We start from the raw sequence: 15369 nt of genomic DNA, 5'->3' as shown, positions 1-15369 counted from the left end.
AAGAATTTCAGTCCCAATATTAATTCTATCATGCTTATTGAAGTACGTGGGGAGAAGGAGGGAAACAAAGGAAAAAGGCACAGCAGAAACTCTGAAATCATCACAGCAAAACTTGCAGTTTGAGTCAGGAAAAGATCAGATCAGAGAAATTCGTCAAAAAAAAATCTTTTAGAGAGAGAAATTACGACATACTTACCTTACAGTGCAGTTCCTTTCATCCAGTTTGTTAACATTAGAGAAAATACACTCCCCATCTTCCTTTAAATCCTCTGCTTGCCTCCTTACTTCAACTGATACTTCCTAAAAGAGGTTTATAGTACAAGTAAGAGACCAAGTCATCATGTTTCAGACTCCCAAAAAATCTATGATTATGGAACCTCTTATTTGTGGGTTTGTTCTGTTTGAATATACATGAAGTCAACAGCATAGCATGTTTTAAGCTTGTTTGGTTTTAAGCAGTACAGTATGCTCTGTGACCTCTTGCGTAGCACTCCCGACCTGGCTGTGCTCACATTGCTGCTCTGCTTTGCTGATCTACAGAAGAGCTTAACATTTATATAAACGTTTGCAACTTCCATTTCGCAAAAACAAACAAAAAAAAGAGGCACAGAAGTTGCAGAAGAGTTGCTCACATTTTAGGAGATGCAAGTATGCACCAGGTTGTGAATCCCCATGCGTGTACTTTAGTTTCTCAGTAAAACACCAACAGTGCTGTTCCAGAACGTTATTATCTCACTATCTTCAAACAACCCCACCCAAAGCATAGCTTTGCATTACAAACACCAAACCTACAGGAAATTTAATTGCACATTAGCACTGGAATAATCTGAATCATATATGCAAAACAACATCTTTATTTACTCTAGTCTGTTGTAAGCATCTTCAATGCACTTACCACCATATTTTCCAGGTGCCTAAACAGGTGTCTGCTTTTTGCCCCAGGAGGCTTATACTGAACTTAAAGGCACTGACTAATAAACCAGAAATGCATACAGGGAATAGATTATATGATTTTTTTTTCTGCTGGATAGGCAATTTTTTAATAATTTAGTGAATTTAATTTTCAAAATAACTTCCAGGTGAGTATTTTCAGTGCTTGGAATCTCTACCTAAATTATCCACATAGTTAAGTCCAAGCATACAGTTCAAAAATAACTTTTGCCAAATGAGACGACACAACTTATGGACAGACGGTCCACAACTTTTAGAGATCAACATTTTTGTTTCTTTTTTAGCTATTCTCATTCTACTCCATGTCTACACACACAGAGGTGACCTGTGTATGTATGTATGCAATATTTTCATCACGAGGGGAAAAAATAAAGAAAAAGTAATATACAACTGCATTACTTCAATTCTGTTCTTGCAGAAGGTGAAGTTCAACACAGGTTGAACACACTATGACTCCTTATACATATCAGGCAATCTTGTAGCAGCTTGAACAACATCTTTTAACAGAGAACTAAAGAGACTTGGTTTCTCTGTTTACTTCCAGTGCCACCTGCCAACCACTGCCTGGGCCTGCTCAGTTAAAAATTAACTTAGTATTTACTTGCAAGTTGAACGGACATTTGGCATCTCTCTAAGGAATAAATGTATACATCTTAAATTAAGCAAACTGACACAAAACATTATGCAGTTTCACTGTTGCTGTAGTTTTAACATTAACAGGCATAATTGTAATCTCTAAATTTTATCAGGCAGAAGTTTTGTCCTATGTAGCTTTTGCATGAAGCAACTTTAGAAGAAAAGAGGAAATCCATGGAAACTATTAGACCATTAAAAAATTAGACAAAAGTATGTATTATTTACACTTGGAACACTTTTCTTCACAGTCTCAGAGAATTCAAAACCTTAAAACAGGGAATACAGCCACATCAATGAAAAAATAACTCTGGGTGAAGATTGCTTTGAATTTCCTAGATTTCTACTGTAATAAAGAGGATATCAGCAAATCAATCATGTTTTTTCCATCTGACTGCAACATACAAGAAATTACTTTGATCCAATTGCTCTTGTGCAGTACAAACTTTGATCTTCCTCATTTTACTTAAGAGAGCTACCTGTAACATTTACTGCTTTACTGGCAAAAGGCAAATATCGTATTACATAGTGTTCCTAAATTAGAAATCTTCATAAAAATACTCTTTTCCCCTCCACTTCTCTACTGTCCCCCACCACCTTGGGCAATTTAAAGGATAATGCAAAAGACACTTGTACCTGTTTGTAGAAATCAGTGGAAGGGGATGATCTAGACCTCTCATGAATGTATTGGGATTTCCCATGCTGTTCATGGCCTGTATCAAGGATATTATCAGCTGAATGGTACCTTCCTGAGCTCCTCGGCTCTATTGGCTTCCGCTGCTCCTTCCACGATGCCTCATACTCTGCAAAGGTTCCCAGGCGCTGTGGCTGTGCAGATTTCACAGTCCTCTCAGCAGCCCTATTGCTGCTGCTATGGTGGACACTATCTTTTGAAGCATGAGCAGTTTCAAGTCCAGCAGAGGCTACCCGACCTCTTCTCTCATACCACAGCTCCTCTCTCTCTTGCACTTTCCTATTTGGCCTCTCAGGCTGTCCCTCTGCTAGACCATGGGGACCTGGTTTCTGTGATGATTTTCTGGATGCAGGCTTACTTGTTTCTTCAAAAAATTTCCACCTGTCTGCAAATGAGCCCAGGGCTTCTTCTGATATATTTGCACAGCAATGAGCATGGCATTCATTCTCTGACATGCCCACCTCATTCATCTTCTCTGGTTCTGAGTAGGACTTCAGTTTTTGCTCTGTTGTGAACCTCTTCCTGGCTCCAATTCGAGGAACATGATGAGTGCCACTCCCTGTAGGGTTTGGTTTGGCTTGTGTAGCCTCAAGGAATACAGAGACATCTTCAGAAACCAAAGCCAGTAACGAGGAGTTGTAACTACCAGTTTTCCGCTCAGGTGACCTGGGGAGATATTCAGCGGGGCTGGGCTCCAAGTCCCGACGTTTGAAGGACGTCGCGCTCAGAACCCTGGCTTGTGCTTCCTTGAGGTGATCTTTGTAGGTGCTGGTAAAGTTTGTGTCTGGGGAGGTGGTGACATCCTCTGTTGAATCTAGTTTCCAGGTCTCACTGCACTCCTCTGTTCCAGATGACCCTACTAGTGTAGCAGTACTTCTACTTTTCTGCAGCTTTGCTCTTCTCATTTGGATCTCATTTCTGAGGGTTGTTGCAAAACGATCACTCCTTCGTGCCTGTTTAGACAGGTGAGTGTCAAATGAGGTCTGTCGTTCTGTTACTGCTTCTGGGTTGTTGTCAGACTGTTTTTTACCTTCCTGAGCTAAAGAGTGCAACATCGGTGTCTTCTGAGGAGAAATCTTGCTACTCTCATCTTTACCCCACCTAAAATCTTTCTGAGCAGGTCTGTTTTCAGTGGTAAGGACACAGCCCTTTACATACTCCTGCTGACTGTGCCTAGTTTCACCTTCCTCAGAGCTGGTCTGAGAGCTTTTCTTTTGTCCAGACTTTTCAGTATGATTAGGTTTTTTAGATTCTTCTACTACAGCACACCTAGCATCTCCTTCTCTGTCTACTGGGTAATGACTACTGTTCTCACACTTTGTCAGTGAAGATTCAATAGATTGTTGAGGTAGATAGTATTTTGGGTTTTGGGCCATTGTAATAACTGCAGAATTTTCATGAGGTCCAAGGGACACATCAGTTCCCACTGCAGGTTTCCAGCTGTCATCCTTGAATTGTAGTGGCTTTGAGTTTCCCTGAGCAGGCTGTTTTGCTGTCACACAGTAATATCGACTTTGTCCAGTATTGTCCACCTTTTGTTCAGCAGCACTGTTCAAAGAAGAAGTGTTGAGCAGACTGGCTTGGTTTGGACTGTAGTCATGAAAATGATCTGTAGATAACTCCTGAATGCCAGTGTAGGACAGATAATGTTGCTGATCTTTAGGTGCAGCACAGATTCTTGCACTGTGATAAAAGGTGCTTTCATCACTGTACTGGTGCTGGTGGTGGTAAGTGTAAGCAGGCTGTGCAAACCTAACATCAGTGCTGGACAAGGATGGCTGCAGTTTGTTCACAGCTCCTGCATTACTACTGTACCTTTCACCAGCTGAAGAAAAAGTGTGTTCTGAACTCAGATTGGATTTATAATATGAGCTGCTGATCCTCCTGTCACATGGTCTGGAGAGACGCCGCTGCTGCTCTGCAGTTTCCAAACTCCAGTCATTCCTGGGCTGAGATCGGTTCAAGGCTGTAAAGTGCTGCGTGCTGGCACCCTCTGAGAACACAGGGCCATGGGCTTTCTCATGGCCCTTGGTAGCAGCAAAGCTGTCACTACGAAGAGGTGGAGGTGGGGGGGGAGGAGATGAAGACTTCTTCTTATCAGGAACATACCAGACAGGTCCGAAACTGGATCTTCCAGAGCTAGTGAGCTTTCCATCTGGGTGTTCCTCTGTTCTTGGACTTTTGTTGTTCTCATACTGGATGGGAGCTGGCAAATACCCAGGTTTGTCCTCTGTTCCACTGCTGTCATTCAAAAACTGGCCAGACTTGCTTCCATGCTTAGCAGTCTCCCAGTGGCCCACTTTGTAAACCATGTTCTCCGTCGAAGAAGTGTCTGCATTGGACAGAGTATGGTCAGGGGTGCTAGAACTCGTGGAGAAAGACCCATAGGCTGAATCCCGCTTACTTTGGCTCCCTAGATGATCAATGCTACTATTAGACCTTGCAGAAGAAAGTCTTCCATACTGGGCTACTGGTGGAGTGTGGTCCCAGCTGTCCATACTTCCCAAAGAGCTGAATTGATCAGAAGTGCGATATAGACTTGACTGATCCCATGAATTTGACAGGTCATGAGAAGACCAACTATTGAAGCAAACAAAGAGAAAGTGTCAGAATAAATACACAACTCAAAAAATGCCACAACATAATTGTAACCACCCATTTTAATAATAGTGGTTAAGATCCACCTGCACAGCAGTTAAAGACAATCTAACAAAATTGAAAGTTTGAACACAAAGTCAGGGCTCCAGCTTTATACTCTGCCACTGATTCAAAGCTTGAAACCTTAGTAACTAACTCAGCTTCCCTATGCAAGTTTGCCAGTAAGTAATATGCATTTATCTCCTTGAAGGCTTCCTCTTCCCTCTGCAAATTGTTGATTTTGCTGACTTTGCTTTTAGAAAAATTTAGTTTGAGCTCCATTAGCTCCCTCTTTCCCAGGACAAACACCAACTTACTTTTCAGCTTATTTTCCAGGCACCCCGATTCTTCCAGCTATTAAACTCATGTACTTCCTCTCTTCATCTCTGAAATGAGACTCTAAACTTCTTCAGCCCATGATGTTATTCCCTTCTCATTAAGTTACTCCCATAAAGTTATAGCCACATCTGCCTATTCATTTGATGTTTTAACTTTTACGCAGAGATGCACTAAATACAGTTGTCTCAAATACCACCTGCACATGCACCTTATCAGTCGGGTTTCAAACGACTCTCAGGTTGACACTCTTACAACAACATTCAATTCCACCCAGTTCCACAACATTGGCAGGAAAAGTTCAAGAGGAGATGCCAAACAAACACAAGCTCTGCATGGCCAAACAAACTTCTGACTTGCCTTCCAGAATCCTTACTGCCACCAGTTTTTCCCTACCCCTCTTTCCTCTATAAAAAGATCTTTGACACTGGTATTTTCTTCAGGTCTTTTGCCAAGAACACTCTCCCAAAATCTTGCTGCTTCTGTTGCTTTCCCACCCCATGAGTTTTGTTTCATTTTCTTTCTTTTCTTTCTCACAGCATCCACCTCCTGTCAGTCCAAAACACTGATGCTGAGATGACAGCCTTTCCAGTTACTCTCATCACATCTCCCTGTTTGAACTTCACTGGCAGCTCCTCCTGTTTTCATATGCCAAATTCAAATTCTTGCCCTTGCATGCAAAGCCCCTTGGTAGAAATCCCAGAATTATTCCACTTCCCTGTAGCTATAATTATAAGAAGCATCTATCAAATCCTGTGCTGTAAAGAGACCCGTGAAAGCTAGCAATGAAATTAGATTAGTCCACATAAAAAATACAAAGACTGATATAGATCTTTTCTTCTGTCAAAAATATTGCAAAGGTCAATTCAGCAGTTCTTTGGAATTCAGTACTAACAGAATTGCTTTTTCCCCCCTCTACTACTACAGCCTTTTAAACTTCTTTTCTTATACAACATGGTCAAAAGCAATTTATATGAAATAAGAGAAGATATGCTTTATGCTTATTTTTTAAAAGCACTTTATTAACAAGATGCACTAGGCAATGGCCTCATCTTGTGGGGTTTTATGTTCTTTCATTCATTTATTTTCAGCATTTAAAACATCTTGCTGAATCCTTAAAAAGGTCTTAATTGTCATCTTAGGCTGGTATTGTGTTTCATGTAAAAAGTATCTCGATCATTACTAGGATTTCTTCTGTCAAAGAATAATATAACCTAGATACTACTAAGAATTGTTGATATTCCCACCCCCTTCAGCTCTAAGGAGATCACAGAACCATTAAGGTTGGAAAAGACCTTTAAGATCATAAAATCCAACCAGATACTTGGAATTAATTAAAAAAAAGATGCCACTTGTGCAGGAAAGCCTCAATTTACAGGTCTCATGTAAATCTGCTGGTATCAAATGTGGAACAGAGATCATCAGCATAAGAGGCCAAAGCCCTGCTAGAAAATGCCAAAGGGAAACCCAACAGAAGGAGTAAACACTTTAAAGGAAGGACAAGAAAGCTTCTAATGGCATGTTACTGCAAAGCATGGCCTCCTGTGGTCCTATACTGCAGGGCAATCCTCTTGTGAACCCTGACATGGAAGAGAGTCCAAAAGCCAGTTCTCTGCCTGAGCCTGGCAGGCATTCCAGGATACCCTTCTCTCAATGGCTTTTTCAGAGCGGATTCATAAAAGCGCCTACACTGCTGGTCAAAGTTTGGCAGGTGAAGTCTAGGAACAATCTACAAACACCATCCCTTGGCCACATTGGCCAGTAAGCACCCCTCCCAACCCTGGGGCATGAGCTTCTGCTCCTGGGCCCTTACAGAAATGATGTCATCTCAACAACTGCATGGGATTACAAATCAGATGCACCTGACCCTAACTGCCCCAAAACCTCAGTTTAGGTAACCTTCTCAAAGTACACTTGTCCCACAGCCACACCTGTAAGACCAGAATGAAGTAGAATAGGTTGTTGGGTTCATCTGCACAACCAGGGGCACAGAAAAAAACCCAAAGGCTCATCTGTTATAGTATATCCTACTGCAAGAAAATGCAGGGTTTAAACTTTCAGCAACTTAAGACAGTTCACTTACACACCTCCCAGAAAAGTGCACCCAGCCTTAGTTTAGGATGGGCTAGGGAAAAAGTCTGCACCACATTGTTAAGGTGAGACTTCTGTCTTTTTCACAGAAGACTCACAGAGAGAAATGAAGGCATCAAAAGCTTTACAAATTCTAGCTCTCTAGCCTTGATGAGAGGCATCTAGACCTAACCTAGTGCTCCCAAGATAGCTTACAGTTTTTGCATTAAAGTCACATGATAAAAAACCCATACGTATAGTGCTGGATGTGGAGGGCTGGGTTCCAGGACCACCCTCTCTCAGGTACAGCTTCTTCTGGTCTGTCTTCCTCTAGCTTCATCCACCTTCTCAAAGGTTCGAATTCATCAGGCTGGCAAAAAGAAAGCCCCACCAAAACCAACCAACCTAAAGCCAATGAAACTGCCCACACCTTAACCTAGCAGTTGGTAGTATGGACAGTCTTCACGAGGTTTTGGCCAGCTGTGCCCCATTCCACCAACACAAAAAAGTGCCATCTTCCCCCTCCCCCCATGAACTCTCCATTTTTACAAATGATTTAGTGGATTTTCACACTCACAGAGAGAATGCAGGCAGGCACATTCAGAAGAGATTTTAGGCTTTGAATACCAATCTCAGATGCTTAGCTCAGGGAAGGACACGGAATTCCAGAAATAGCCCAGGGATGGGATGCTTGGGCTAGAAATATCCTGTCCTCGGGCTATTTCCATTATCTCCTTGCATACTGCTGCTTTCAGGTACTGATTGCTGTGCTTTCCTGTCAGCTGAGCTTTTTGTGAAATGTACTTGTCAAGTGGGGAATCTCTGAGGCTGCTCACCTCTTTCTGCAGATCAGCAAGCCCAAAGAACCCCACTCTGCAGCTGAGATCCCCAAAATACTGAAATCCTTGGGCTGCCACTACGGGAATGCTGAATGTCCTGGACAACAGACACTAGGGCTGACAAATCTCCCAAATACATCACCTTTCAAGTGAGCAGCACAGGCAGCCAAGGGGTTCAGGACTGCAGTGACCCGGGAACTGTAGCAGTACACTGTGCTAAGACCACTAAATCTTTCAGTGGCATCTGAGAAAGAATCTGTAGTTTTTATTAGTATTAGTGTCTGTCAGCAGTTGTGGCTATTTCTGATCCGTGGGGGGAGGGGATTGCTCTATTCCCATTCCCCTCTTCCTTTACACCCACAATTTCCTGACCAAACCTCATTTCAAACTGGCACGGAACCTTTTTTTTTTTCTTTTCTAAGTACTGGGACACACCCAGGTCATATCAGAACACACCTTGGGACACATCTTGTAGTATTTTACTTTCACAAGGTACAAGGACAACCACCAGGAAGAGCAGGAAGCATATAATGATTTACAGCTTAGTGTAGAATACTCATTAATAGTAGAAATACTCTTTAGATATAGCATTGCAATGAGGAACTCTTTGGAAGTTTTTAGAAATTTCCAAATTTTGTTTCTATATACAAGGACTTTTATTGTCTTAAAATCTATAAATCTAAATCAACTCATCTACATGACATTTAAATACAAACTTTAAATCAGAATAGACCAGCAGAAATTGTAACCAATAGTTTCTAAAACTTCTACTAATAAAGTATTACAAAAAGCATTTAAAAAAAACCCTTTCTGCCTAATGTCAACTTTATTCAAGGACAGATAGCAATTTAGTTTAAAAACAGTAAAGAGTTCCCAAATAAAACAATGTACAAACAACTGCAAAAATTAGATGAAAAATAAAATAAAATACTGAAGTATTAATGTGCTTTTGTTTTGACTACCAAAAAACATTAACCTCAAGTAGTAATGATGGAGAATGTACAGCACTAAGTACAGAAAACCAAAGTCTACTTCCCAAACCAGAATTGCACACCAGACTCATATTCTTTAATGCTCAGTGTAACTATGGCCCAATGGAACTGAGAAGGAAAAAGTAACAAAAGACAAAAAAAATAACACCCCTTTCCTCCCCCATCCCCCCAAAAAAACCCCAAGAGCCAAGAAAACCTTTTATGAAAATGATAAAGAATGTCACCTAGGAGCAGGAACAAACAAGAACCTGTAACCAGACACAAACAGGCATTACCTAAAGGTTTAGAGTTTCACAGCTAAAACTGCCGGGATGTCAGCCTTTCTCCATTAGTGTTGAATGAGACCTAACAAATATTAAGGTGCTTTAAACAGTGACTGAAAAATCATTGGTCTTATTACCTCTCTAGACAAACAAGATCACAGATGTAGAGAAGGATTACAGAAAGACAGTTTAACTAAACCAGTAATACCTTAAAAGACAAGAGTAAAGCATTCTGCACTCTCTCTTTAGAAAAAGCCTTTTTAATTGTCTGAAACAGTATTTTTCAATTTTTTTTTCTCCCCTTCCTATTTCACTTTACAAATGTTAATTTTGATGATTAGTTTGCCTTAGGATTTTACCAGTGGACATTGAAAGGAAATGTGGAGCAAGAAGCATAACCTTGTGATTGCCTTTAAAGCTAGTTTCTTACCTTTCAATCACATGCACATATCACAAACTGTTTCAGAAATCCACTCATCCATATGTCAAACTTCCCAAACTCCCCCTTCATGCACTGAAAGGACAGGCAACTCTAAAGAGGTATAATACCACGATTCTGCATGGGTTTTTAAAAAAACCCCCCTCAACAACATGACCTCTGTTATTATTTATTGCCTTGCTGTTAGAGCTGAACGTGTGTAACTTAAGCAGAGACTCACCTTGCATGATAGCGCGAGTGCCAGGAGGCGCAGGCATTAGACGAGGGGAGGTGTGACGTGGCTGCCTCGGATTGACTTTCGGTAAATTTGGTTGCGTGCCAGGAGTGCGGCCTGCAGGCTAGGTCATTCCTTCTGAAAACAAGAGACAGAGGGTGCTAGTTTAATGCAAACAGTTCAATAAGGTGAGACACAGCAAAAAATCTACCAGGGCAGCAGTAAAACATTTCACAGATAGGACAGAGGCACAATGACTTTAAATGACAGCAACACTTTCTATATGCATGCCAGTTTTGAAAAGACATCACCATTTCTTTAAAATGCTTGAGATGCAGTGGAATGCCGATATTTTTGTAATATTTTTTTATGGGGGGTGAGCTGGGTGTTTTTACAAGGAACAGAGACTGATAAATTTTAAAGTACCTGACATGTATCCAGAACTTTAATACCTAAAAGCTAATACTGAGACTTAGGACTCTTTTACAACTTGACAACAGTAGGGCTTTGGTAAGATTTTACTGTAGGTAGGTGCATATGAGAGGAGCTAGGAAGAAAAGAGTTAATGACAGGAACGATTAAAGCCATGTACATTGCTCCACACAAGTTAGTAATAGTGATACAAGCAATCATATTGACTGACTCCAAGCAAGTTCTGCTTCAGCTCTTGAAATGTTTGGCACCCCAGAAATGCAGGGAGGTTTTGTTTGTTTTGGTGTTTTCTAGGTTTGGTTTTTAAAGAATATATCTCATCAGTGAATCATGCAAGTACCCAAATATCTTCTTGGAAATCACCTCCACATGTTCCTGGTCATGTAACTGAAGAGATCTCTTCTAAGAAGTACAACAGTAAATTGTTGTTAGAGCTTTGCACCTTAAAAACTGTTTTGCAAAATTGCTCCATACTCCTCTACCCCCTTCCTTCTGCTCAGGAATTAGTAACTACAGCTTGTACTGTCTTCCAAGGACTTGCTGATTGTTACACCTCTCGGCACTCATGAAATAAGTGCATTCTTTTTCCCCTGAGGTTAACTAAGCGTTCTGGGTGGAATCCAGCTACTTCTGTTTTAGTGAGCAGATGCCAAGTACAGGCCATTTGTCCAGACCAGTCACCTGGGAATGAAGCAGGACCTTTTCTGAAGGTAATTCATCCTGCCCTTGGACAACCACTGCATTTAGAGACCAAAACTAAAGCCAGTATCTTCAAAACAGGTCGACTCTCAGTACATAGCTTTTCACAGTACATTCAGGAAGATGTGAAGAAATCAGTGATGAATTGCTTTTCCAAACTCTGCATGCAAGATTACAAAAGGAGAATAACAATTCTAAAGGGAAACTGTAATTCCACTACAGCATCATTACTGCCACTAAAAAAAGAAGTAATTGTTTCCATAAACAAAAGCCTACTCTTCTCAGCATGACAAAAGAGAAAGCTGTTAAGCAGAGCATCTCTAGTTGTTCCTTCTTGGTAAGACATGACATTCTGAGAATGGAGGAGCCCCAGTACTCAAACACAAACAAATGCAAAAGATTCTGCTCAGCCATTCAATGATGGGCTCCAGAGTGTCCTTGCTAGTTCCAAGTCTGTGTGCAGGTATGGAAAAAATTATCATTCCACTGTTCAGCTGCACAGAATATCAGATGTCTTTTTCCCCCCACTGCTCACCTTTAAACAGTACTGACACCAACTCAGCAAACCACAGATACCTGTTAGGGCAAATTCAACAGACCTCCTAGGCATCAATTTGGCTAAAAAGGTTTATCTTTTATGAGACAATTACTCTTCTATGATGTACCACTAAGGAAACACAAGACTAAGAAATTAGCACAATACAAGCAGTGTTTGGAGCATAAGGAAAAGAAGGTTGGGAAGAGGGCTTCTGGGACAGTTTGGGCTTCACAAATGGTAGGAGGAATCCAATCACTGGGAAGAAACAGAAGGGATGCACATGTAAAGTCAGTACTGTACCTCATAGAACTTCTCAAGATCTTCATAAGATAGTTCCTCGCTACATGAATATCATTTTCAGATGGCATTTTCTGTGCTACAATATCCACCACCACTTTCATCTTCCTGAGCAGCCAAGCAAGGGGAGGAACAGACTGAACTGAGTTGTGGCATAAGGCAAGTCAAGTGGACAAGAATTTACAAGTTCTGGTCAATTTTCTGTATTTGTGGACACACAGTATTTTTGAGAGGGTCTCTTTTTTTGACATAATAGTCTGAACAGCCTAAAAATACTGGTGGGATACCTAGAAGGTGGAATCACGGAGACACCTGCTTTTGTTGCGAAGTTCACAACATAACTAAAAATGAAATCACCATGCATAGTCAACAATACTTTCTGATAGTAATTACAACTACATGGGGAGAATCTGTCCTGCACTTCAAGAAACAATTTTTTCTAAAAAGTGGACTGCAACATAAATATTGATTCCAAAACTTCAGCAAATGGATAAAAGGACTAGAAAGAAAAGATTAAAAGATTCAAAACAGGAATATTTTGCAGGCAACTAAAGAAGCTGGAAGCTGAGCATTTATATTCTAATGTAATACCTCTGTATTACTTCTGAGTGACAGAATGAGATCATCTGAACCTACAACCCAGAAAACCTCCAGCATTAATGGAAGCATTATTAAAAGCATTTCACTGAAAGTGTCTTTCTACCAGTGCTTTTACAGAAGCTGCTGGAAGGAAAATGTTGATAAGCATAGAAGATAGGTTACAAAAGAAAAAAGATAAAAGGCCAGCAGATACAACAACAGAAGCATGTATTTCCCCAGCACCACCTTCTCCAACAGAAATTGTCTCATTCTTATCTACCAAATAGCATCTCTTTTGTAACTCTGCCATACAGGCTTTTGCATTTGGAGTAACCAAGGCTAAAAGGTGACAGGCAGTTCCAGGGGCCTGCATCCAGGTGAAAAGCAATTGCTAGAATTTATTTCATAGAACCATAAAATACTTAGGGTTGGAAGATCACTCAGTTAAGATCACTCAGTTGAAACGCCCCTGCCATGGGCAGGGGCACCTTCCACTAGATCAGGTTGCTCACATCCTCATCCAGGCTGGCTTTGAACATTCCCAGGGCTGGGGTGTCCACAACTTCTTCTGGGTAATCTGTTCCAGTGCCTCCCCAGCCTCACGGTAAATAATTTCTTCCTAATATCTAGTTTGCCTGTTAATGTTTCGTTCCAGCCCCCTGCTGAACGAGCGAAGGCCTGACCGCTGGCTCACACCTCAAGCCGGAAGCTGCACTCCTTTCCCTGCAAGCAGCGGCAGCCGCACGGAACAGAGGCTGGATGTGCCATTCCTCTGAAGCCAAACCGGCTGTTTATCCCTTTTCAAAGGCTCTCTTCCCTTCTTTCTTGTCCTTACTTTTCCCTGCCTCGCCCCCTGCCGGCTGCCGTGCGCTGTGCGCAGGGAGGCCGCGGCTCCGGCCGCCACGGTCACTGCCGGACTGCCAGCTCCTATTGCTGGGATCATTCCTCACCCTAACTGAGCCTTCCTCCGGCCGGCACAGCGGCACACTCTCCTATGACCACGGAACGTCACACGGTAGTGTTTTTTCTCCTGGAGGCTGCAGCCCTGGGACCGCAGGATTGCGCTCCACATCAGCAGTAATTACTGACAGCCAGGGCTCCCCATCTAACCAGAAGTGGGCATTAGAGGTCAGTCCTTACAAATGCAGTGTCTCCCACTGTTCATCTGTATCCGCTGACAGGAAATAAATCATGGAATCAATCACAGAATGGTTTGCATTGGAAGAGACCTTAAAGATCATCTTGTTCCAACCCTTCTGACAAAGGCAGGGAGGGACACCTTCCACTAGACCAGGTTGCTCAGAGTGCCATCCAACCTGGCTTGAATGCTTTCAGGGTATGGGCCATCCACAACTTCTCTGGGCAATCTGTTCCAGTGCCTCACCACCTTCAGAGCAAAGAATTTTTTGCTAACGTCTAATCTAGACCCACCCTCTTTCAATTTGAAGCCATTCCCCCTTGTCCTGTCACTACATGCCCTTGAAAATAGTCTCTCTCCAGCTTCTTGTAGGCTCCCTTCAGGTTCTGGAATACTGCAGTGAGGTCACCCCAAAGCTTTCTCTTCTCCAGGCTGAACATGCCTAATAATCTTAGCATTTTCACATAAGAGAGGTGCTCCATCCCTATGATCATCTTGGTGGCCTCTTTTGGACTCCAACAGGTTGACGTCCTTCCTGTGCTGGGGATGGCAGAGCTGGATGCAGTACCCAAGGTGGAGTCCCACCCTAAAGAAACTTGGGTTTAGACAAGAAATCCCAGTCTTTCAAAAGTAAAAGGATGGATAAGTTAGTGGCTCCAGTCAGAACTGAGCTGAATCTACAAAGACAGAAAAAAATAACGCCAAAGCAGAAGCATCTGGTTTAACTTACTGTTGCACGTTGTCAGCCCTAATTCTCTGAGTGAAAACTGCTGTAGTGATCATTTATATTAAAGATTCCTTTAAAAAATGTATTCCCTTTTCAGTTACTTTAGTTTCTGCAGAAAGCTGCAGACCACGTTTCAAGGTACAAACATGAGAATTTGGGAACCAGTCAATGTAGTGACACTAAACAGCAGCTATCAAAATAAAACTCTTCTCCCTCCATTCACCACAATGCAACTTGAAAACTTTTCAGCAGTCTGCAAACCCTTTGTATTGTTAAAAACTTTGTTTTTAAAATAGTCCAAGTTCACTTTTCCAAAGTTGTAGCAGGAGGTCCAAACTACTGGCAGTCATTTTAAACCTTGTCTATAACCAGAAATTTGGCCAAATCCCAGTGTAATTGGCTACAAGACATGCCAAGGATGCAAGGCTAAGGAAATGCAGAAAGGCTGCAGTCCTGAGATAAAATGGAAACCTGCACAAGCTTAAAGGTCAAATGCACAGTTCATTGGCATTCTGAAACAAGCAGCACTCTCGGGCACTGCACATACTGCAAGGTACGACTCACAAGGTGCCCTTAGATTGTTTCAAAGCCAAATAAACCAAACCATGCTCCGCTTGTTTGTCCTACAGAAACAGACGACCAGTTACAAACACCGTTGCCCCATGCCAGCCATGCAAATCTGCTAGGAGGGGTTCCGTTTTTGGAATGTCCTCAGAAAACCACTCACACACTGTTTGGTTTACTCCATGTAGAGAAAATGTCAAGAATTTGTAGTGACAGCGCAGGTGCCCTTGTTTGTCTGCTTATAAAACCCAAACAGCTTCATAGTTCTCAGCTTTCTCACCTCCCCTCCTTTATAATAACAGTAGGCTAGACATACCAATACTTCAT

At 41.8% G+C, this 15369-nt stretch overlaps 1 protein-coding gene across 3 annotated transcripts in view; it reads right to left on the bottom strand.

Annotated features, from left to right (window-relative positions):
• The window catches only part of SHROOM2 (shroom family member 2), a gene marked incomplete at both ends in the record, with an annotated part of 115821 nt that overhangs the window by 33602 nt on the left and 66850 nt on the right, over positions 1-15369 (bottom strand). For 2 of the 3 annotated variants that reach the window (XM_082278100.1, XM_082278102.1), the window contains 3 exons: positions 197-300; positions 2221-4858; positions 10075-10206. In XM_082278100.1, the coding sequence (XP_082134226.1) occupies positions 197-300; positions 2221-4858; positions 10075-10206 (2874 nt within the window). Of the gene's footprint in view, positions 1-196; positions 301-2220; positions 4859-10074; positions 10207-12037; positions 12143-15369 lie in introns of all 3 variants that reach the window. The other variant, XM_082278101.1, reaches the window with a different exon arrangement.

The sequence above is a fragment of the Coloeus monedula genome, assembly GCF_965178545.1.
Source record: "Coloeus monedula genome assembly, chromosome: 3".
Taxonomy (NCBI): Eukaryota; Metazoa; Chordata; class Aves; order Passeriformes; family Corvidae; genus Coloeus; species Coloeus monedula.
This window is presented reverse-complemented; position numbering and strand designations above follow the sequence as displayed.